At 41.4% G+C, this 23,056-nt stretch overlaps 2 protein-coding genes across 3 annotated transcripts; one reads left to right on the top strand and one right to left on the bottom strand.

The window, feature by feature from the left end:
• Positions 1 to 11,052: 11,052 nt before the first annotated feature.
• arrdc3a (arrestin domain containing 3a) lies at positions 11,053 to 17,783 on the bottom strand. 2 transcript variants are annotated; one of them, XM_053324924.1, is made up of 8 exons: positions 17,266 to 17,783; positions 15,185 to 15,266; positions 14,910 to 15,057; positions 14,430 to 14,532; positions 14,024 to 14,280; positions 13,330 to 13,486; positions 13,092 to 13,234; positions 11,053 to 12,969 (listed from the first exon to the last, which is right to left on the bottom strand). In XM_053324924.1, exons 1-8 carry the CDS (start codon positions 17,543 to 17,545, stop codon positions 12,901 to 12,903), a joined length of 1,239 nt encoding a protein of 412 aa, XP_053180899.1. In that variant the 5' UTR covers positions 17,546 to 17,783; the 3' UTR covers positions 11,053 to 12,900. The 2 variants fall into 2 exon arrangements, with proteins under 2 accessions (XP_053180899.1, XP_053180900.1); XM_053324925.1 differs by having other exon boundaries at positions 15,185 to 15,337; positions 17,266 to 17,373.
• A 1,565-nt stretch (positions 17,784 to 19,348) lies between these two features.
• Positions 19,349 to 22,911, top strand: arsk (arylsulfatase family, member K). Its single transcript, XM_053325637.1, has 8 exons — positions 19,349 to 19,518; positions 19,706 to 19,835; positions 19,941 to 20,100; positions 20,373 to 20,655; positions 20,759 to 20,930; positions 21,806 to 22,030; positions 22,259 to 22,474; positions 22,581 to 22,911. Exons 1-8 carry the CDS (start codon positions 19,417 to 19,419, stop codon positions 22,862 to 22,864), a joined length of 1,572 nt encoding a protein of 523 aa, XP_053181612.1. The 5' UTR covers positions 19,349 to 19,416; the 3' UTR covers positions 22,865 to 22,911.
• Positions 22,912 to 23,056: the final 145 nt, after the last annotated feature.

Raw genomic sequence — 23,056 nt, 5'->3', positions numbered from 1 at the left:
TAGGTGTAAAGGTGTAACTGTTGCAATTCAGTTCATTACAGCTGAACATTTCGGTCACCTAAAAAGTCTTGTTAAGCATTTGGTTGTACTAAAAGACCTTCTAGGGAGTCAACTGCTCAGTTTTTCCAGTAAATACATTTTGTTTTAAGCATCTTTTTCACTAGCCAAAATTAGCATACATTATCACAGTTAACAATAGACTGTAAATGCACTGTGCTAGCTAGTGTTAGGTTCAGTTCCACCCGCTCGTCCAAATATGGTCACTCCTGGCTCCAAATATCCAAGACAGTCAAAACGGCCAAAGTCGAGGCTTCACAACAGGACCCAAAAACCAATGACTGATGCCACAGTGGGGGTTTTTTTACAGTCATGATACCATCACAAAACATGGTAAGAATTGGAGAACACTGTAGCTTTGTGTTTAAAAAGGCAGACAACAACTATAATGTAATATAAGATGCCAAAATGTCCTTAATGTTGACCTTATAAAGCATCCAAGTCACAACCTACTTTATCCAGTTTGCTGTGAAAAGAAGCGGGAACCAAGAAACAGCTGCGCACATGCTGAGCAGAGCGTGAACTGGTCAGAAGACGATTGCACTGATATGTGTCACACATTCCTCTCTGTCTGCTCAGCTCACAGTGATGACGAACGCAGCTTTGCAGCTCCCTTCATTTGGAGGGAAAAGAGACCGGCTGCCAAAAACTGACTCAGTTGGATGAAATGAGAGAGGCCTTTTAGTCTCTTTTTTCATCGGGCAGCCGCTTCAAATGATTAAAATGAGTCACAGAACTGGAGCAGACTGGACCGAGCTGCCCTTGCACTGAAGTGACTCTAGTGAGTAAGTCTCTACAGTGAAATGATTAAAATAGTTTTGGACAGAGAACACAAATGAGACTATTGTGTGAATGATATCCTGACTTCAAGCATTATAAAAAGTAACGAGCTAAAGGGGCCAAATAAAGACAAAGTGACTGAAAAGATGCAATATGATTTTAAATAGATTAATTAAAGTGTGTACAACAGAGAGAGTTCACTTGATAGTAAATAAAAAACACTCATAGTACATATTTGCTGATACCACGTGGAGGTGTGCGTGTGTGTGTGTGTGTGTGTGTGTGTGTGTGTGTGTGCTCATATGTTGGAGTAAGAAGAAGCAGGCGTGGACCTAGTAGGGGTGTGATTCATCCCCTTTTTCCTATTGGCTGATTGTGGTCAGCTGAAGTAGTGCGCCCACTGCCCAGGACAGGACCCTCCTGACTCAGTGGTGATTTGTTGCTCAGAGAAGAGGAGAGGAGAGGAGAGGAGAGGAGAGGAGAGGAGAGGAGAGGAGAGGAGAGGAGTTTTTAACAAAGAGAAATCAAAGACAGAAGAAATAAACAGAAACTGAAACAATTTAAAGAGGAGCTGGTGAGATTGAGCCGAGATTAAAAGAGCAAGTAAATAGAGGGGACATTCCACTATCAAGAATTGTCAGATCATAGGAAAAATGAAATATTATTATGAAGCTCAGAAAGTTCCACAAAGTAGTTAAGCCCTTTCCTAAGCAAATTCCTCTCACATCCCTTTGCCTCCACTGCACAACAATCTTTGCCAAAACTCACAGACCCAACAGAAGATTCAGCCTCGCTCCAAATCTTCTCATGTCATTTCAGATGATAATGAGCATGAGAGTGGAGCAGCATTGTTACTGTCCCTGATGTAGCTCATGGAGAAAATACATTGTGTCAATACATCTTAGCTATTGGGTACACAAGTGTGTGTTTGTGCATGAGCAACAACTCAGAACTGGTTTTATAATGACGTATCAGAATTGTTGCAGGTCATTTATCTGTTGTGTAACATAACACTGTTGCGTATGTTCTTTGTTGTCTCAGAGCCAATGGCATCAACATTTCAACAGCTCTTACTTTGTTATGATTAATATCTTTTGTGGCTTTCATCAAATTGTCATTTGGCCACAACTAAGTGTGTTGCTCTGGGACAATTTGGACACACAACTAAGGCTTATAATGACTTGTGCTTGCATGCATGAGTGTGTGCCTGCATCTCGTTTAGCCACCTGGTCATTCCTATCCATTGTACTGGATTCAGCTTTAGAGACACCAGCTGAGCTGTCCGGCCATGTTGTTTACATATCAGTCTAACCCAAGGAGCACAGACAGACTGTTCTGAAACATGAGATGGTGTCTCGGGATGTCTGGCAACAAATTTAAGGACAAGAAATTTAAGTCTTGTCAGCAGTGAGCTACGCTACACCTGACTTGTTGATAAAATGTTGGATTGCAAAGTGGTTTTTGATATTGTGCTCCATTAATAGCTGAACTCTTGTGTGAAACAGTGTTACCAAGCTTAATTTTACATCTTGATTCCTGCAAAAAGCTATTTCTAGAAGATTATACCTTTCAATATCTTACTCAGAGCAGAGAGGGCACAACAATGATAAATACCTCAACATTATACTATTAATTTTAAAAATAAATGTACTTTTTAAAAAACCTTTTTACTATAATGAGAAAGCAAAAGGGAATAACTGATGGACAGAAAACTCCTTCACTTAAGAGTTTTTCAACTGTTTATAATTGAGCTGCTGCTTCAGGGTCGTTTTTAATGTCAGCTCATATATAGACTAATCAACAGCAAGTGTCCCAGTCCTATTTTGAGCAAGGCCAAAGGGAAATTTTTATGAGATCTTTTCACCATAAAGATGGCTTAAGTTTTGACAGTGCAATATCAGATCTAAAGGCAATACCTGAATATAAACTCAAAATAGCAAGGCAATGTTCTGACTCAAGGCCAATCAACATACATCCTTATAAACATTTACTCAGCAGCTTTAGTGCAGTTACATTGCACACCATTTTTGTGGACTGGAAAATAGGAACTGGAGCTCTGTGTAGAGTTTATTCTCATAGGAGAGAATATGAAATAAATAGTTTTACTGTAGATGTATTGTACTGCTGTTCCACAGCTTTTCAACCACAACTAACCCACCAATAAAATCCCCCTTTAGACTTGTAAACACCTCTCTGAAGCTGCTTGTGCAACTTGCCCTATTTTACTCTGTGTATAAGGCCTTCATGCTATTTTGGAAGTCACTAGGATATCACCTAGAGGGTGTTTAAAGCACGGATCTGGGTTAGAGAGGGAGGACCATGTATGTTTGGAACCTATCACGTGCACCGGTGATGACCTGGAAACCATACATGAGGCATACAAAGATCAACTTGTTGACCCACAAAACTGTTTGCTGCAGTCAGTGTTTGGGAATGTGAAAATTGTGACAGCACACAAATTGTGATTATTGTACGCAACAAAACATCTGTATCACACACCAATGAGGCATTCAGAAAAGGGGTTGCAAAGAAAGAGAGTCAGAGGGAAGAAGGAGATTGTGTTTAAAAAAAAATAAATAAATAAAAAAAATAAAAAAAAGCTAAAATGAATGTCCCAGTTTTGAAACAGAAGGTCATCTCTGTGGTAAACTCCATACCGTGCAGGCAAGATCACAAAGGACAGCATATGATTTGCCCGTAAAGAATGTGCATCTAGTTAGGAGGAGAATGGCAGGCGTTTTAGATTAAAGGAACTGAGTAGTGGAAAAGGTGGAACAAGTGCAAGAGATAGAGGTGGGGGAGTGGTGGGGGAGGGGAGGGGAGGGTGCAGACATGGGGTAAAAGGGTTTAGCGAGATTGGGTGAAGGATGGGGAAGAGGCGACAGATTGGATGTTTGGACGCAGAGGGGGTGAAATAACAGTGAGAAGTGACTGGAAGGCTTGGACGCGCTGCCAACCAGACAGCCCGCCCTCTGCAGGCCCCGCTGCACCTGTTGTTTTTCAGGAGGGAGACGCATGGGGGGTGTGGGGAGGGGGGTAGGGGGTCAGAGTGGGAAGAGCAAAGAGAGGAGGGGTGAGGAAAGGGGTGCCTTTGCTCCCTGTGACTCAGGAGAATCTCAGCAGGCACAGACAGGGAGCTGAGGGGGGATGGGAGCTATGCAATGAGTCAGCCATGGCTAAAAAAGGAAACTGAGCAACTTCCACTGGGGACCAGCAAGGTAAAATAAGACAAGTGGTGAAACAGCACTCCTCAGCCCCTAGTCCCCTTGAAAAGGAACTTAAGGTGACCAAAGACATTGGGGAGGGAGTTGTATAAAAAGCATGTCAATCATGCTTGGCTTGGTGGCTTGCCATTAGATATCATATTCTAAACGCCACAAATAGACTTAATAACACTTAATAACAAACATGAAAAGGGACTTTAAAGTAACCAAATCACCTGGCATCTCCTTTTCCATGAGGTGCTGACATCATTTTTTCTGCCCATCTGTGTCTGTACTCTCAGATAGAGCTTCATCTCATACTGAATGCATTCATGAAGGATATTATAGATACTATATCAAGACCCTTTAGACGCACAGCTATTTGTGCAGACAGATAATCGAATTACCACTGCACAAGGTATTAACTGCAGCATCTGTTCAGTTTATAGGAAGACATTTCAGTCTTTTTTTAGGGTTACAACAGAATTTCATCCTCTCGTATGTTCTGGAGTCAAATTCTCTGTGACATAACAGGAGAGGTAGAGTGTCATTGGTGACGGTATCTCCCATTCCTCCCCCTGAACTCTCAAAATACAGCAGAGCATCGAGCATGGCTCACCATGGTGAGGAAATGCAGAAATTATATACTGCTTCACCTTGGTGCATTTTCAACATAGTCATGGGTGTTGGTAATGTCCAGCTGACTTTGTTTTTCTCCTTGGATTCAAGTCATGACTCCCCAAAGTCATCAGTCTCTCTGACTTGGTTGTGTTAAGAAAGAGAAAAGTGGCCATAGCCATCAGAACAGATTTAGCTCTGTAAAGCTTTTCAAACACATCTGGTGATGATCTCATTAAGAAAGAAACTTTACCTGTGAAGTAAAACTCTGTGGAAGCTCTCATATGCTGTAGATGACAAATGGAGGAAAACAGAGAGGGGGGGGGGGGGGGGAGAGTGAGAGAGTGAGAGAGAGAGAGAGAGGGGGGGGGGGGAGAAAGGCATCTGCCCAAATGCAATGTGTCACATCAAAAATGAACTCCAGGTGACTTTTTCTTTGTGGTCTGGCTCTGATATGATTTTAGACTGTCATAATCGGGCCTGACAAAGCCTTCTGTTTACCTCCTCTGCCCAGGAGGATGGCACAGTACAAGCAATGAAGCATAGCTGACATCCTACCTACGCAGCAGTAAAGCTGTATGATTTTAAATCCCTGATCAAAGTGACATCATTCTCGGCTGTGCATTGTGCAACGTGCAGCCCCTTTATGACTGGATTCTCATCTTAAGTCTCACAAGTGAATTTGAGATCAAAATGACGCAGTTCTGTACAGTATTTCTCCTTAGAAAATTAAAATGACACCTAATATTAGCTTCAGCACCTTGAACTTGACCACTTTGTTCAACCTTGTCTATATTGACCATAGTCAGTTCTCTAGTGGGAGCAAGAATAAGTGCAGACTGTGCGGGGCTTCACCCAACAGTAGTAGCAGTAAGGTCTTGAACTTGTGGTGCTGCGTAAGGGTTGCAAACACGCCAGTGCAGTCTGTATTTGTGTGTGTGTGAAGGAGGGTTGGAGGTGGAATTCTGACCATGCTGGGACTTTGGTATGGCAGGGATGGGAGTCCTGGCATGGGAACATAGCACAGTGTCACTGTGGCTATCAGGTTCCTGTCTGTACTAAACATGGAGGGCTACAACAGCCCACACAGCTCTACTGAGGATATTTAAAAAAAAATTCAATTAGCACCATCATCATGAATTACACTCAGTCTGGGTATCAAGGCCCAAGGGCAGACAATTTCTACTCTTTCTTTAAAACCAATAATTTGATTTCCATACACTAAACAGAAAATATGACACATCAGTGAGGTGAAGACAGACCCTGTGGACTTTAAGCTGAGATTAGAAGAGGAATCTGACATCTGTCTTTCACAGAGGGACCAACTTAGACTCACACACTCTAAAAACCTGACAAGTGACAGATACTGTTTATGTGCAGCAGCTGCTGTTGACATGCACACACTGTATTAATGTTCAATTGAAATGTTTTTGCAGTGAAAAGGCATGTGCACATATGTGTTGACAGCGACAAGATTCAGGGAGAAAAGGTCACCACGAGGTTCCTCTTAATGCATGTTCTCTCTCTGCTACAGTAAAATTACAACGTAAAAAAAAGAGTGAATAAAGCAAGCGACAGCCTGCTTTGCGCCATGGTAAATTAACGGTCCAATATGGTGCATTCAGTGAAGGTAAACATCTTTCCCAGCAAGGTCGAAATCCAGTGACAAAAAAGCAGCAGTCTCTGCTGTCAGCCGCCTCGTGCAAATGTGCTTCAAACTGGAATGAACCAGCTGCCAAGAAAGATCATGAAGAAAAGCCCTTGGAAAAAAAAAGGAACGCCCCCCCCCCTCCTCCCCTCCTCTGCCTCGGTTCAGTCTATCTCTAGTTCGTTCTGTTTCTTCCTTTGTGACCAGTGAGAAAAAGGAAGTATAGTCTGTACAACACAGGGCAGATGGGGAGCTGGCTGCAGTGCTGCTGCTGCTGCTGCTGCTGCTAGTGATGTGTGTGTGGGAAGGGATGAGAGATGCTGCAAATGACTGGTGACTTCACTGATGTACTTTTATACAGGATGTAATGACTAAATACACACAGACTTACTAAAAGTCTTTATTGTTCATGAAATAATAAATCAAAATAAAAAGCTATAAACGAGTCGTAAACTTTCTTTGGTCAGTGAGTTCAATGTTGACATACAAGAAATGATAAAGAATAATTCATTTATATGTTCATTTACCCATGACACAAGATAATTTGATGTAAACCTTGGCATTGGCTCAAATGTCAACTTAGTAACTGACTGAAGAAGACAGTGAACTTTGATGCCTCAGCACACAGAATGACTACGATAAGATGAGGAGAATACAGAAGGTATTATTATATGACAGGAAGGGTACGACTAGTTTGAGACCAGCCTCTGGAAAAAATCAAGCAGATATATTGGTTATATGATTTTAGAGTGATAAAAGGTTTAGGATTATTAGAAGAAGGCTGCTTTTAGGGGAAGTACAGTTGCAGATCACTCATGTGGAACAAGTTGAAAGCATTTAATGTTTGACACAAAGCAGTGACATTTACAGAGGAGCATGTGTGTTAATGATAAGCAAACAGTAGCCAAATGTGGTCAATTATTCAAGTTCTCAGCTGAAGAGGTTGGACTGCCTCTTCAAAGGGTTGTGCTGTTTGATATAAAATGTGTCTGCAAATCAATTGAATCCTTAACATAATTATTAAGAGATGTTCCTCAAATGCAACACATTTTATGGGACTGGATATGTATAATATAATTTTTAAAATATGATTTCATGTTGCCAGGGAAACAGTTAAACTCTATGAGGGCACTATATGTCTTTGGCGTTTATAAAACAGTCACAAACTCTCACATTTGTTAACTCATATCTGTTTATCTGCTCATTTGCAGACCTGTAATAATATTGGCTGTTCCATTGTTTCGAGGAATGCGTGGGCTCACATCAATGCTGCGCTCTATGCTTCAGTGCAGGGATGAGTGTGTGTGTGTGTGTATTTCTATTATGTCACAGTGATGATGTGGCACTGGCAAGCAGGCGTATGGGGGCCTCAGTCCAACCCCCTTACATCCATGCTGAACGTGCCTGGTCACAGCAAGCTGCCGAGAACCTCTGAATCATAGGGGCTTCTGGGTGGTGGGATTAGCCGGTGAGAGGAAACAGCTGAGGCCTGTGTAGTGTCAGCACTTGCTAATCAACACTCCCACCGCACACACATACATGCATGCCGCCCCAATCTATGCTCTCCCACAATAATCCCCTCCTCCTTTTTTTCAATCCACAGGGGTCAGACACCCACAAAGGCCTGGGCCCACAAAAGTCAAAGGGGGCTGGTGGGGACTGAGGGGAGGAGGGTGGGGGACAAAGGCAAACTGAAGTGCTTGGTCAAAGCTGACGGGGCTGCTGAGTCATCACTGGTGCAAGCTTGAACTGATAATTTACTAAAATTCCTGGTAAAGTTGATGAGCTATCATTTTGTGTTAAACATGTCAGGTTTGGAAACCACAGCCACAGAGGGCATTTAGATATCAAACTGCCAGGTTCAGTTACGCAACAGCAATGACTTTCATATTTTTCAGAGCTCATTCTGCGCATTTTGCTCTAGCTTGACCTGTGAGACATGCGATACAATATATTCATTCATATCAGGAATTATCGAATTTGCTGTGCTCATTCGTACATACATGCTTGTATTTACCAACAAAATCAATTAGTATAAACCTAGGTTGACGTAATAAGAGTTTCTCTACGAGTAAAATTGATTGACTGCTCACGACATGGCCTGGTGAACATTATAAATAGGTCATGTGTAGACAAACTGTTACCAGAATGAGAGCAGGCCTATTTCAAAATAGAAATTTGCAACATGTGCAGGTTAAATATTTACTTCAACTTGAAACAAGTCAAACCACAAGGATTTCAAAACAGTATGTATCAAAATGATAAGTGCCTGGTCTACAAAAGTAACATCAACAAAAATGACCATTTTGTGCTTGAGGATTGTGTATTTGAGATTACAAAGATTAAAGACTCAATTAAAATAAAAAATGGTGTAGCACATTAAGGTCTCATGCTGACACCTCACCCATCACTGCTTTGCAGCAGGCCAGCTTGTCCTCTCGTGTGCAGCACATTCAGCCGGGATCAATAAATCATGGGTTTTGCTATATGTTGACCTGTCACTGTGGGTCACTTGGCATGTAGCCATCAACAACTCATATCAGGTTTCACTGAGTTTTCTTAGAAAGGGGTCCTGTGAGCTTACCATGTTTCTTTTCAAGGCAGTCGAAGACATGATCTGTTATCTTTCATATGTCAAATAGAGAAATGGCCTATAACTTATCAAGAATATTTTGTTCCACTAATAAAAAACAACTGAGCGTATAATATAAGGTGAGAAGATCTGGCTCCCTGAATAAATTAGACCTAAATCATACAAGTGGTACTTGAACACTGGTACTGCTCTGGCTTTCCCTCTCCTCCTCTGACCTGAGGAATCCCCACAGTTAACCGCTGGAAACTTTGGGGAACAAAAGACCAATGTGAACATGTGTAAACAGAGTGAAGAGAGGAAAGTCTCCTGAGTGCTCTGTGTCTGTGTGTCTGCTCGGAAGGATCCCATCTGTGAAACCGAAAACTAACACAGGACAAAAAAATAATAATATGATTACATTTATGTGGCACAGTTGTTTAAAAGAATTGGTTTAGAACAAAAGTGGGACTCTCAGAGTTATCTTCCAGTTTGAAAGGCCTCACATTTACTCCCAGCAAGGCCAGATGCAGTTTTTTAAACCACCTCTTGGGGCACCATTGTACTAGTTTTTGGAAGATAATCTGGGTCCAGCAGTGTCAACCTGTGTGCTTCTAATCTTGTGCTGTCATGACCCAAATATACTAGATTTAGGTGAAGCAGTGAGTAATGATTAATCATTTTCAAGTAATTTTAACTCTTGTTTGTCTTTCAGTCAGTGGGCCACTTGTTTGTGTACTTTTTGTTAAAGATTTGCTAAATGTGTATGATGACACATGATGATGAATTTTATTACTATACACTTGAATTAATGTAGTCCAATGATGTGTATTTATACAGGAAAAGCTCACAGTGTGGTGTTCTTGTATACCTGTTCAATCATACCCAGAAAAACACATCACAGCATGTTGTAATTTAGAACAAAATGTTTATTCAAATCAAAAGGAAGAACTAGACAAAAGGGTAAATCATTCAGAACATAGTATATTCATAGAATATCTATACATCGTCATGACTGACAGACAAAAAAAAAAAGATAAAAACAAGACATACAAATGGAGAATGAAGAAAATTCAGTGAGTGATATTGCACTTTGTTTCTAAAATGTTTCAGATCCCATCTCCCAGTACTTTTACTCTGAACATTTCAGTTCCTGCTTTTATCAAGTCAGGAGTTTAGCTTAGTTTTGACACTGGACTACTTAGAGACCCAAGCAAATGGACTATGGAATTGACCAACCTGAAACAAATATGTAAGCTTATTCATTACCGCATAGCTTGATTCGGTTTCCCTAAGATAAAATCCAAACAAAAGAACTGCAAACAAATATAAACAGGATAGAACGGGGGTTTACCGTAGAGGAGTCTGCTATCTCATGTTAACTAAAAGTGTTTCTCAGGTGGGGGGGGGGAAGGGTGCTGATCAACAGCTGCCACCCCCCCAGGCCTGAGAGAGGGGGGGGATCAGAGAGGTCAGGGAGACTACAAACTCAGTGAAGTTGCTTGTTAAAATTAAAGGAAGCGAACTACATCAATGCCCAGAAATACATGAAAAAAAATAATTAGAGTCAACCTTATCAGCTTCAGAAAAACACAATCGAGAGGCCTGTCCAGGATGTCATTACTTAAAACACTCCCCCCTCCCCCTACCCCCCCCCCCCCCCTTCCCTTTTTGTCCTCGTTGAATAAACATGGAAAGATTTAAAAACATACAGATGTGTACAAACAAAAATAAAAAGGAGAACAAGAGTCAACATAGACGCTGAAAAATGAAGAATCATGATCAGGTCTTTTCTGTGTCAAGGCCACTAAGATAAGATCACTTTTTTAATGATCTGCAGTTCATTGATTACTGTCAGAAGCTGTATATATTTAGTTGCCAGCTGGATCTCGATAAGAGCGTGCACACACACACACACACACACACACACTCACACGCGCGCACACAACACTTACAAATTTGTGTCAGCTACGTTTAAAATGTAAACTTTTAAAAAAAGTCACTAACCTCAAAAGATTAAATAATGCATAAATGTCCTACACGTCACTGCTTTACTGAAAAAAAACTCTAGTAATAACATGTTAGTACCACATGATTTTTTACCCCCCAGACCTTCACCACTGAATGCTTTTTTTTTTTTCTTATAAAAAAGTGCTGCTTATCTTTTTTCCCCTCCCCCCGACTATGTCAAACTTCTGTTACAGCTGGTCTATTATGTTGAATGAGTTCGAAAACCAATGTATTACTCATGTCAACCTACTACTACTTGTTCTGACCAGTCTGAACAGAAGTTTAGCAACGTCCCCCAGCTTTTTGTTTGTGCTGGATTTCCTTTAAATGCAGAAGCAGTGTCATTCCTCTATTACTTTTTTATTTTATTTTTTATTATTATAAGTAGCATTCTGGCTTCACTGGTCTGGTCAAATCTAACTGTTTGGTTGGATGAACTGGGCAAGTGCAGCAGGACAAAAAGGGAATGTGATTCATCTCAGAAAGCTGCCTTGCTTCTCTGCAGGTCTTTTCTCTCGTTTTGGTAGTTTAAAATAAAAACTTCATTATTTTCAGCAGTGCAATTAAAAAAAAAAACAACAACATTTTTTTCTCTTTTTTTCCCAACCGTTTGGCAAGTGAGAAGACCACCTGAGACAGTGCTTTTTGGGCAGTTATGCAAGCCTGGCTTGCCCTGAGATTAAGAGTAGCGGGGCTGCAGGCAATTAGGGTGAGGCAAGTCCCTCCACAATGCACCACCTTCAGTCTGTCTCGCTCTCTCTCGCTCTCTCTCTCTCACACACACACACACATACACATACACACACACACACACTTCTGTTTTCAGCTACAATTTGAGTGGCAAATGCAGGTCTGCAACCCCCCTAGTCCAAATCCAGAGCAACCTCAACACAATACGAGGCTAAAAGCTATTCTATGATTGGAGCTAAATACAAGAACAGAACAGAACTAAACTCAAGAGGAGGGAAGCCACACTTGGATCCAAGCTGAGGAGGCAACATCTTAAAGAGCTTCCAGATGGAGTTAGTGTGCTGCAGTTTGTTTGTTTTTTTGTTTTTGTTTGTTTGTTTTTTTTGTAAAAGTCCAGTCTAGTTGTTATAAGTCACTGAGGAAATGTCATAAAGGAGAAAAAAGTAATTTCTTGTACAGCTCAAAGAAATTCAGTGCATTGTTCTTGTCCTTTTCAGTCTTTTTTCCAAAAAACAAATCCTGTTCTCTGCGATGCTCAAAGTTGCAAATGAAAGTCTTCAAAGTTAAACTTGCAGTCTCATATTCTTAGTCTGGCGCATTACAAGACTGAAACCAAACTATTAGTGAATTTTTTTTTCATTTCTCATTAAACGGAGCCACACAACTCAAGTAAAGAATAAAATGTGCAAAACAAAATCCCAAATGAGGCAGGAGGACCTAGTCTTTGCTCTGTTGTTGACTGCTGCCACTTTCATTCATACAGACTATTGTGGTAAGAACTTTGTTGTTGTTGTTGTTGTTGTTGTTGTTATTTTTCTCTCTTCATCCCATTTTCTTAAGGTGATTCTGCTGAAGTCTAGACATGATTAGTCCTGCTCTTTGTGTGAGGAGCCATGTCCATATGTGCCATGGGTACAGAAGAATCAATGGTTAAAGAGGAGCTTGGCAGGCAGAGCCTTGGTGATTCTTCCTCGACGACATCAATATTGTCACCAGGGCTCTTGCTACTAGTGGGGTTCTTTTTATACGGACTGAATACATGTTCATCTGTACATATCCCACCCTCAGCAGGCTGACACAGGAAGGAGGTGAGACCCCAAACTAGTGACTCCTGTTTCTCTCACTGAGGGAAGGCAGGAACAGATTTGTCCAACCCAACTCAACGGTCCATATTTGTCCAAGTCTTTGTTGGTTGGATACGTTTTTCTCTTGTTGTCAACAGTGCTGTGCAAACGCTGTTGATAGAGAAAAATAAACAAAGCTGAGCCTTGCAGGCAGGTTCCTTTGGGATCCCCAAATCAATCAGGGGAGTTTAAGGGATACCCTCAGCGTGATGGACAGGTGTCGAGCCTGCGCTCCTCTGTACGGCTGGCATGATCTGGGTTAGGATCGATCTGGAGTGGAGAGGAGAATAGGAAAGGAGGGTTTATTTATAGCAACTCCAAGCTGATTTAGTTTATTCTGTCATAGAAAGATAAGTGAACAGATGCTCTATCCTGTGCCAACTGTTGCTTACCTCAGAGTACAGAGGAGGGGGCTGGAAGCGGAACTCATGAATGTAGGCGAATAGAGGACCGTCCAGCTCCTCGCGGGCTGCTGGGACATCGAGACTACTCTGCCTCTGCTCATCTGTCACAATTTCTGCATAGCTTGGAGGAGCTACAGAAAAAGACCATGCCATATGTTAACATACTGAAGGAGTTATACTTAAACTACAATTATTATATACATAACAAGCAAGAGATCCAACCTACCTTCAGGCCTCTCAGGCAGACCCATGCCCAGCCAGCTCATGCTGCACTGGCTGCTGACGCTGGAGGTACGTGAGCCGAAGGGGTGGAGAGGGATGGTTCCGATGACCAGGGGCAGGTTCAGGGACAGGTTTATTGCCCCAGGTATGTCCACATATACCTGAGCACAGACACCAGAGCAGGTTAGAATAATGCAATTCATTCTGTGGTATAAAGGGAGTAGTTCAGGGCTCTGGAGCTGACAATTTAGGATGAAGTGAAATAACATATCTATTCTATGCTATGTGCATCAGTTCAACAATATGTGGGTCAATGTCTTGAGGTCAGTTGCTTATGCAAGGTAGTCCTAGCCTGGTGACTGTCTGTTCACAGGGTAAAGAGGTTATTAGCACCCTCAAGGCAGGTGTTACCACAGATATTCTGGGCTAATGCTCTTAGCATGTGGAGATAACACCTGGTGCAATCCAGGACCCAGATTTGGCAATGCTAGCTGAGTCAGCCAGGTCCTTTACCAGGAAACACGCTGACATACTAGGGAATATTGATTCTGTACTGATTATGGTGGTCAGTAATGGTGATAATGAGGACATGAGGGAACTAACGAAAGCAGAAACATCTGTGTGAATTGCAGTCTTTACGGTGGCAGGTTAAAAGAAGTTGAATGTAGCCCAAGTTAAAAAAATAAAACTGTGCTTACCATGAGTGAGTACTCCACTCTGATGATGCTGCAGTCCAGAATGGAGGGTGAGACAGGTGGGATCTTCAGCATCTTGCCGCTCCAGGTCTCTGTTTTGCCCGAAGAGAGGGACTCTCCCCTCAGGTTGGCCACCAACTGCTTGACCTCCTTCATCTTCCCTTTGGCATAGAAAGTTTGAGTCTGGTAGATGGCTGCCTTTGGCACCACCATGCGGGATGAGCAGTTCTCAATCTCAGCAAAGATCTGGATCGACTCTCCTACAGAGTTGGAGTGAGGGAAAGGGGAATAAAATGAATTAAATGAAGTTTCATTATGTATCCAGAATCTGTACGAGGTGATAGATATCTGGTGAATAATTGACTAACAACGTTATCAGCTGCATAACCAATCATTAACTCACTCTTACCTGGGGTGTATCCCTTCCTTTCAATTTTGGCACTTAGGGAAATAGGACCTGAGGTGCAGAACCAACAGCAAAGCGTCTTGTCTTTCGTGCCGGCCTGTGGTGACTGAAGAAAAAAAGAGATGCATTAAGTATAAAAATGGAGAAGGTTCCTTAATATTCCCCCCCACCTTCATATAGAAAGACAGGTTAAGGAGTCACCCTGGGATGTTACTAACGTGCAGGCTCTGTTCCAGCTACTCATTGGCTAATCAGTCAAAACTAGATAACTTTCTCGTTTCCACGCTCATTCGATATTTATTTTTCCACAATTCAGGGTGGACAACCAAAACTGCAGACATATATTTCTGAATGATTAAACAGGCCAGTTCTTTCCAACGTTGCCCCACAATTAGGAAAACGATGTCTAGACTGAGTCACAGTTAAGTCATATTCCTTCATGCAATGCCTCTGCCAGCAAAAAGGCATATTCAAAAAGCTCACCAGCAATAATGGAGTGTTGATGTCAATGTGCTCAAAGACTGTAAATTCCTTCTTGGTCTTCATGGGCAGGAGCCATGGCCTGTGGAGTTCTGCCTTTACCCAATAGCGCACACTGCCATGCTTCCCTTCGAAAGAGGTAGCCAGAGGTCTGCAGAACAGAAGAGGAAGAGAAAAAAGGAACAGGTTACATTTAACCATAAAACCCCTCCACATAGAATCAAATGAATTATTACACAGATGATATCTAATCTCAAATGTGGCATGAAGACACTCACGTCTGTGGAAGCTCAAGGCTGAATGCATACTCATGTCTTCCTGAATGGATAGTGGTGAGTCCTTCCTCAGAGTTGTCATCGTCTGAAAAACAAGGAGGACAATATTCCAAACACATGTATACCATACCTGGATAAAATGTTCTACGAAGGCATCTGAAAGTCATACCAAAAACACAGGGTGGGGGAGACAGAAGAGAATAAAGTCGATTTTACAATCACGTCTGTCTGTAAATAATTTATGTATTGAGAGATAAGTAGCAGTCCACTATTTAGAGCATACTACAGAAGTTGATTCTTTTGGGGGGTGGGGGGGGGGGGGGGGTAGTGCCAGAAACTAAAAACGTGCAAAATTTTGCTATTTGAGGAACAAAGACCACATCCTAGAAAGCCCATTATGTCATATGCGACATAGAAACCACAGGCTAGAACGGGAACTAGACTATATGGGACAACAACAAGAAATGTTAATCTGCAGATTCATCTGTTTCACTACCAAGGACCAAGATGTTTTACTATTTTCCTCCGGAATAAAACGCGTTTATTTTTCTAGGCGTGGACACTCGGTTAAATGTTGAAAATGATTACATGTAATTTTTCATTTACAACATTCAGAGTACATTTTAAAGAGCTGGGTCGACAGGCCGGGTCTGCCAGCTCAGCACTCCCTCCCCCTAACAGCCAGGCAGCCGTGTGGTAAACAAGTGCGGAGCTGTCAGTCAAACGGCAGACTCCAGCAGGAGGAGACCGGCCTAAACCGGTGCGAGCAGCTTCCCACAGCCGCTCAGCTCTCATTACGCATTCACTGTGCAGCACCGCAGTCTCCTCAACCCTGCTCCTACCACCAGCTACTGCACTTACAACACCGTTTCTACAACTGCTACCATACAACACAAAAGCTTTTATTATTAACCTCTGCTCGTGACAAATTATATATCTTTTATTGAATCGTTATTACCGACGAGTGACGTAGCTCGCGGCGCTATTTGCAACACTTTATCCACTTCATTGTAACTGATAATTAAAAGTAACCAGTGCTCTTCTTTATTTGCTTTAAGGTTGCAAAATATCCAATAACTGGAATTACAGCTGGCACAGCCCAGTTAGTTCACCTGCTGCACTCAATAGTGGACCTGACACTATTGCCCATTCATTGTTTAGATGATGGAAAACACCAAGTTAACCCAAAGCATAATGAACACACTTCTGTTAAAACAAAGCTCACACAATATGCTTTTAACATATTAAATATTATCTGGATAAAGTGAATACCCTTTCTTATTTTTTTTTTTGCTGCAGGAGATATACAGGTAATCAATGCAACATATTTTCCTGCAGAAAAGCATAGTGCATATTGCAGAGGAAGAATAAATTCAAGGCAAGTGAAATGGAAACAAAGTGCCAGCTTTCTGACTTTATATAATCAAACTGGAGACAACGTAATACTATATGGTGCAGGTGTTTCCTTAATTAAAAAAGTTGCAGAATTATCTGCTTCTCTTCTGCAAGACAGTGATGTCATTGGCCACACATGAGCACCTCAGCCAATTAGGGAGAGGCGAGGGGCGGGGTATGCGCTTTACTCCGCCCTCTCCCGGTCCAGTTTTCTGAACAGGATTGAACCGCTTTGAACAATGGGTGGAAACTTAAGAAAAAGCCACAAAGAAACACCCTAAACGATGCAGTAATGCGCTAAAAAATTATAACAAAGCTGCAGACACATCATTACAAGTTGTTACTTTGTCACCCGTGTCTCAAAAATGACTAATAGTCGTTTTTTGCACTCGAAATACATTGAAAAACACAGCTGTGCTATGGCTGTCATTCATTCTGACACCTTGACACAAACACGATGCAGCTGTAACCTGCCACTGCCACACACCACATTTGACTCCGTCTTTTTAAAAAATAGCATATCTAACTTTACATATTCTTAATAATGTCTATAGTTGTTATTTTCCCAGTTTGTGTCATTCAGGATAACAGCATCTCCAGTGATCCTCCACCATCACACACAAACACACAGCATCAGTCAGCTTCTCTAAAACTTTTGCTTAAAAACACAGAAAATCACAAACTCTTACCTCTCTCATGTCCAATCAAAACGTCTTTGTGATTTAGATATTCCACTTCTTCAGTGTAGTTTTGCGTGTAGGCAGTGTTGGATCCAGCATTTCTAGATTCAGTCCAACGAACTTTTGCAAATCCTTTTGCGTGGATTTTGAGAGATTTCACACGGATTTCTCCGGTGACTTCGATGATCACCCTCCCTGAGACGCAGTCCCCGCTGGAAAACACGGGAACATTGCTGTCATTGAGACAGTCGTAGCTTACTGTGAAGCTCTTTACCTTTCCTAGCACCATGGTGGAAAGGAGTTAGGCTACGGAGACCTAGAAATAAAAAAAAAAGAGTCTTTGAAAAAATAATTTCATAAGAAAAATGGATGCAGTTTTTAGACACTGATCAGTATCTCTGCCCTGCAAAAAGCAGTAGGCACGATCAGTGGCTTCTATGCGAGCAGTTCATTGAGATGTGTGAAGGCTGAATAACAGCAATGGATGCTGTTATCGTCCGCCTCTCTGCGAGTTGGTCTCCAGTCAAAGACAAGGAAACCCTCGGAGCTCAGCTCACTTTAAGCGACGGGCTGTGTGAAAAACAACTTCGTGCGCATGCGCGGGGCTTCACTGCCCCCTCCTTCCGCCTCTTGGAACAAGGCATAGGGAGCAGTGTGGCACTGAGCCAGATGACAAGTTTGGTCAAACAGCTGAAAGACTGCAAGAAAGCTGTGTTACCCGAGGCAGTTTGTAATTTTTCATCTATAAAATACATGATGAACACATCTTTCCAATAAGTCTCCTCTCAGTTCATTTTAACATATTTATTCAGCTCTGAAATGAGGAAATCATCCACTGATTGACCTGCAAATTCACATCTCCAATTTATAAATGACAATAACCATTGTAAATAGTGCATCAGCTCAGAATCTGTTTATAGACCTAAAGCTTTCAGTCATGTGTGTGGGCATATGGTTTATGCGTCTGCACATTAATTATCTCTATATAATCCACACATATGTTCTTGCACAAATATCCAGGCTCACCACAATCTCTACATCCATCAGCATTTACAACAACAGCATAACAGAGCTGAATTATTTGTCTTCTTCATTATACCTGCAGCAGTCCATGGAGAGATGCTGGCCAACAATTTAAGGCCAAGGCCGAGGATGTGCAGACTTTCAGAGAGCCCTGCAATATAATCATCAATCACACATGCTTTTGTTTTCTGTCAAGACTGAAAGGATCCATGCACAAACACGGGGGGCAGGGATTTTCTCATTGTGTTGAACTGGCAGTATACAGAAAAACAACTCTGAGGCTCAAAACGCCACCTCGCGGCCACTGAAGCCTCTCAGCTGAGCTGTAGTGACACCTGTTGAACAGCTCTAGCTCATTTACACAGTTTTAGACAAGCAATGAACCACTGCAAACGCACCCATTTTAATCCACCCTTTCAATTCAAGGTACCCATCAGTTAATACATTGCATTTGTAAATAATGGACACTTCATTTGCAGGAGTGTTTAAGATGTGTGCTGAACATTGCTGCAAGATCTGCTGTAAACATCAGTGCCAACGTTTGATAAAGATTTGACACTGAAATAAACATTTCAAACCAAAAAGATATGAAGTAGTAACCTCTTATCATACTTATTATATATAATTACAAGACTGAATAAACTGCCTACAAACTATTAGCTTTCTCTATTTATAAGTCTATTACTCGATTTTTAGTTTGCTCATAGACGTATTGACATATGTTTGTTTACTACAACTATACATTACAACTGTAAGCAGCTGATGGTGACAGCTCAACAAAATTGTTCAATACAGATGTTTTTGTTTTTCTTAAGATCAATGCTTCCCTCTAGAGTTTAAAACTTGTCATTACATGCAAAGTTATTTTATGGGCTTGTCTGTTTTGATGAACGACATTTTCATTTGAATTACTTTTAAAAGGATTTGTCAGTGTGAGGTGATTAATGTTTTCAATTTCATAAAAAAAAGTAATTTTACATGTCACTCAGTAGATTTAAGACTTTTAATTTGAAAACGAGTGAAAACGTCACCCGGATGTTTATAATCTCTCAGAGTCGGAAGTAACCAGCAAAAGTAAAGTTAAGCACTTATTTTTATACCACCCCTCTACAGTAGACAGTTTTGTTGACTGCCACGATGAAAGCGTTGGTTTTGATTTTTCTGTTTCAACTTTATGGTGGAAGTTTGTGCCAGAATGGAACAAGACCAAACATTGTGATGGTGATGAGTGATGCATTTGTAAGTATGAATGAAGTTAGTGCTCTTCTGCTGTAGAGTAACCATCACAGTATCTTGTTTCTAAGGGTAAAGCAGCCTCAGAGAACAGGCTTACTAATTAAACTGCATACAGAGATGATGTATTTCTCGCAGTAGTTCTTCTCTTGATTATGTGTTGGTGAAAATGTCAGTTTTCTTGTCTCTGTAGGATGGGCGTTTGACTTTTGATCCTGGTAGCAAAGTTGTGCAGTTGCCATACATAAACTACCTCAGAGAGCTTGGGACTACCTTCCTCAGCGCGTACACCAACTCTCCCATCTGCTGCCCATCAAGAGCAGGTAAGAGATACAGTTAAGCTAAAGTTAATCTGTTTTTACTCTTACTCTAAACCATTATTTGTCAACTGCCTTTTTAAAGTGTGCCTTTTTAATCTTTATTCCCAGCAATGTGGAGCGGTCAGTTTGTTCACCTCACTCAGTCATGGAACAACTACAAGTGCCTTGATGCAAATGCGACAACATGGATGGATTTACTAGAGAAGAATGGATATCAAACAAAGATGATGGGCAAGAAGGACTACACCTCAGGGAGTCACTCTGTCAGGTAGGTGGATGAAAGTAGTCTAGACAAGAAAATGCTCTTACTTGATCTTAATAACTAAACTAACACTTGCACATAATACACACAAAATATTTTTTAGGGACCCACTGCATGAGGACTAATGAGCAATAACAGACTTTGTATGTGGGCAGCTATTTTCCAGAACAATGTGAATCATCTTTTTGGATGCTTGTTCTCACATGTTTCTTTCCACTTCCCCCTTTTATTTGCCTGCCTTTTCTTGGCATTTGTATGTGTTTGTGCAATTACTGCAGTAATCGAGTTGAGGCATGGACACGAGATGTTCAGTTCCTCCTGCGCCAAGAGGGTCGGCCTGTGACGCAACTTGTTGGGAACATGTCAACAGAAAGGATCCAGAAAATAGACTGGAAAAACACAGATATGGCCACACAGTGGATCCATCAGAGAGCTGCGTCCCCACATCAGCCCTTTGCTCTTTACCTCGGCCTCAATTTACCTCACACCTACAAAACTGAATCCCTGGGGCCCACCGCAGGAGGATCCACCTTCCGTACCTCACCATACTGGCTGAAAAAGGCATGTTTTTTCCTTTCTCTGCTTCTTAAATGCTTTCTCTCTCTCAGTTGTTGCAAAATTATATTTTATGTCTTGATAGAAACTCTGTATTTTACCCTCGTAGGTTTCTTCTGATCTCATCTCGGTTCCTAAATGGCTCCCCATGGCTGCCATGCACCCTGTCGACTACTACTCCACCTTCACCAAAAACTGCAGTGGTGATTTTACTGAGGAGGAAGTCAAAGAAATTCGGGCCTTCTATTATGCCATGTGTGCCGAGGCAGATGCCATGCTGGGTTAGTTCACAGCAGTAAATTCACCAAGGATTGGTTGCACTAAGCAGGAGTTAGTTCAGAACAAATAATGTTTCCATGATAAATAATACCAAAGGCAAAACCTGCAAGAAGTTTTGTTCAGGTTTACAGACCAAAATATGTAATGTATGAAGGAACCAATCAGTTGTGGAAAGAATTGACTCATCATTCCTATAGGATCTGGAAAAAAAATTCACATTCACATTGAAGCACTGAGGAGCACATAGTGACAAATTATCACGTCTGGCATAGAAGTACAGTAAATGTTTGCAGTTCAACTAATGTACCACTCTGCATATAAAGCAATGGTAAGCATTGCAGGTAATGGCACATAGTTAGACATGAGTAGGATCAATAATAAATACAGTTTACAAAGCCAATTCCACTGAATGTGCAGAAGTTGGTTCAGTGCTGGTTCTGCTTTACAGTCTTAGACATAACAAGGCAGAAGTATCACAAGAAGTGCTGTAATCACATTTACTGATCAGCTTTTGACTTTTCAAAATTCCCTGAATCTCTCAGTAACATATATCATACTCCATTTCAGTCATATCGACCTTCATCATATTTTTTCATCACAATGAAGAACACAATGTTTGTACTGTGTTCCACTTTATGGTGCTGAATCTTCTTAAAACATAAAGTTTTACAGTCTAGACATTATCTAGTTGATAATGTTGTTACAGTTTAACTTTATGAGATGAAGCCACGATTACGACCAGCATTGGGATCCTGTTATGTTTACCGCCACGTTATCATTTTATTGGTGTTGTTAATTATAACACATTTTTCACAGTGGTGGGCCTGTGCTCACTCTATGTCTTCCGCTCTCTCTCTCACTCTCTCACACACACTAGGCCAGGTAATTGCAGCACTGAGAGAAACCAGCCTGCTTCACAACACTGTTGTGATCTTTACGGCTGACCACGGGGAGCTGGCCATGGAGCACCGGCAGTTCTACAAGATGTCCATGTTTGAGGGCAGTTCCCATGTTCCCCTGCTCATCATGGGGCCTGGGCTGGTATCTGGCCTGCAGGTCAACCAGCTTGTGTCTTTGGTTGATCTCTATCCCACTATTCTGGGTGAGGAATGGACAGAAAACACTATTGTATTGTCTGTTGATGAGTATAATCAGAAAGTATAGTTATGTACTTCAAATTGGCATTTAGAGATTTAGACGGTTTTATTTAGACTGTGAAAGCAGCATATCATAGATATAACATATAAAGACATATCTGGTCAATTTTGTGTGTTGTATTTCAGTTTCATGCAAGACAATTCTGTAGTCTGAATCTTCTCTTATTTTACAGACATTGCTAGTATTTCAGCAGTAGGTAATCTCAGTGGCTACTCGCTCCTTCCCCTGTTATCCAAGTCCAGCTGTTTTTCCAAGAGGCAACATCCAGACTGGGCTCTGAGTGAATATCATGGTTGTAATGTCAATGCCTCAACATACATGCTGAGAAGTGGACGGTGGAAATACATCACCTATGCAGATGGTCAAAGTGTCCCACCACAGCTTTTTGGTGAGTTTATGGCTTCAGAAATAGCTCAAACCAACTGCTCCTATACGTCCATGAAGGAAAAAAGCAATCATAAAGCTTTGGCTCCCTTTCATTTTCTCTTTGGCAGACCTCATACTGGACAAGGACGAACTTCACAATGTGGTTCACAAATTCCCAGATGTGCGGGCACAGCTGGACAAGCTATTGCGTAGCATTGTAGACTATCCAAAAGTCTCTACAACTGTCCATCTCTATAATAAAAAAGCTTTTGGTGATTGGCGCCAAATCCTAGGGAGAGACTACAGCCAGGTCATCGCTAACCTCAGATGGCATGTGGATTGGCAAAAAGATGTGTTAGCTAACCAGAGAGCTGTTGACAAATGGCTCAATAGCTCTTTGTTTTTACTGTAATAATAATAACTTTAAGTTGTCTTTTTTATTTGCTGAAGTCTTATGTAGTATTTTTATTCCTACATTCAGTCATTTTGTTAAATTTTCTTCCCTTGTATTGCTGTATCTGAGTAACTGTGTGTGGGGTAACACACACAAAAGCACCCTACAGCTATTATGCACATGACAATAAAAGAGCCATATGGATAGTAA

The sequence above is a fragment of the Scomber japonicus genome, chromosome 9 (genome assembly GCF_027409825.1).
Source record: "Scomber japonicus isolate fScoJap1 chromosome 9, fScoJap1.pri, whole genome shotgun sequence".
NCBI classification, from domain to species: Eukaryota; Metazoa; Chordata; class Actinopteri; order Scombriformes; family Scombridae; genus Scomber; species Scomber japonicus.
Note: the sequence above shows the minus strand (reverse complement) of the source record. Positions and strands in the feature narration are given on the sequence as shown.

Coding starts and splice junctions, on each gene's coding strand:
- arsk (XM_053325637.1), top strand. CDS start 19,417: ATGAAAGCGTTGGTTTTGATTTTTCTGTTTCAACTTTATGGTGGAAGT. Junction 20,656..20,758: donor CACCATACTGGCTGAAAAAG/GCATGTTTTTTC, acceptor TTACCCTCGTAG/GTTTCTTCTGATCTCATCTC. Junction 22,031..22,258: donor TCTCTATCCCACTATTCTGG/GTGAGGAATGGA, acceptor CTTATTTTACAG/ACATTGCTAGTATTTCAGCA.
- arrdc3a (XM_053324924.1), bottom strand. CDS start 17,545: ATGGTGCTAGGAAAGGTAAAGAGCTTCACAGTAAGCTACGACTGTCTC. Junction 14,533..14,909: donor TCAACACTCCATTATTGCTG/GTGAGCTTTTTG, acceptor TTTTTTCTTCAG/TCACCACAGGCCGGCACGAA. Junction 12,970..13,091: donor CCCCTCCTCTGTACTCTGAG/GTAAGCAACAGT, acceptor TCTCCACTCCAG/ATCGATCCTAACCCAGATCA.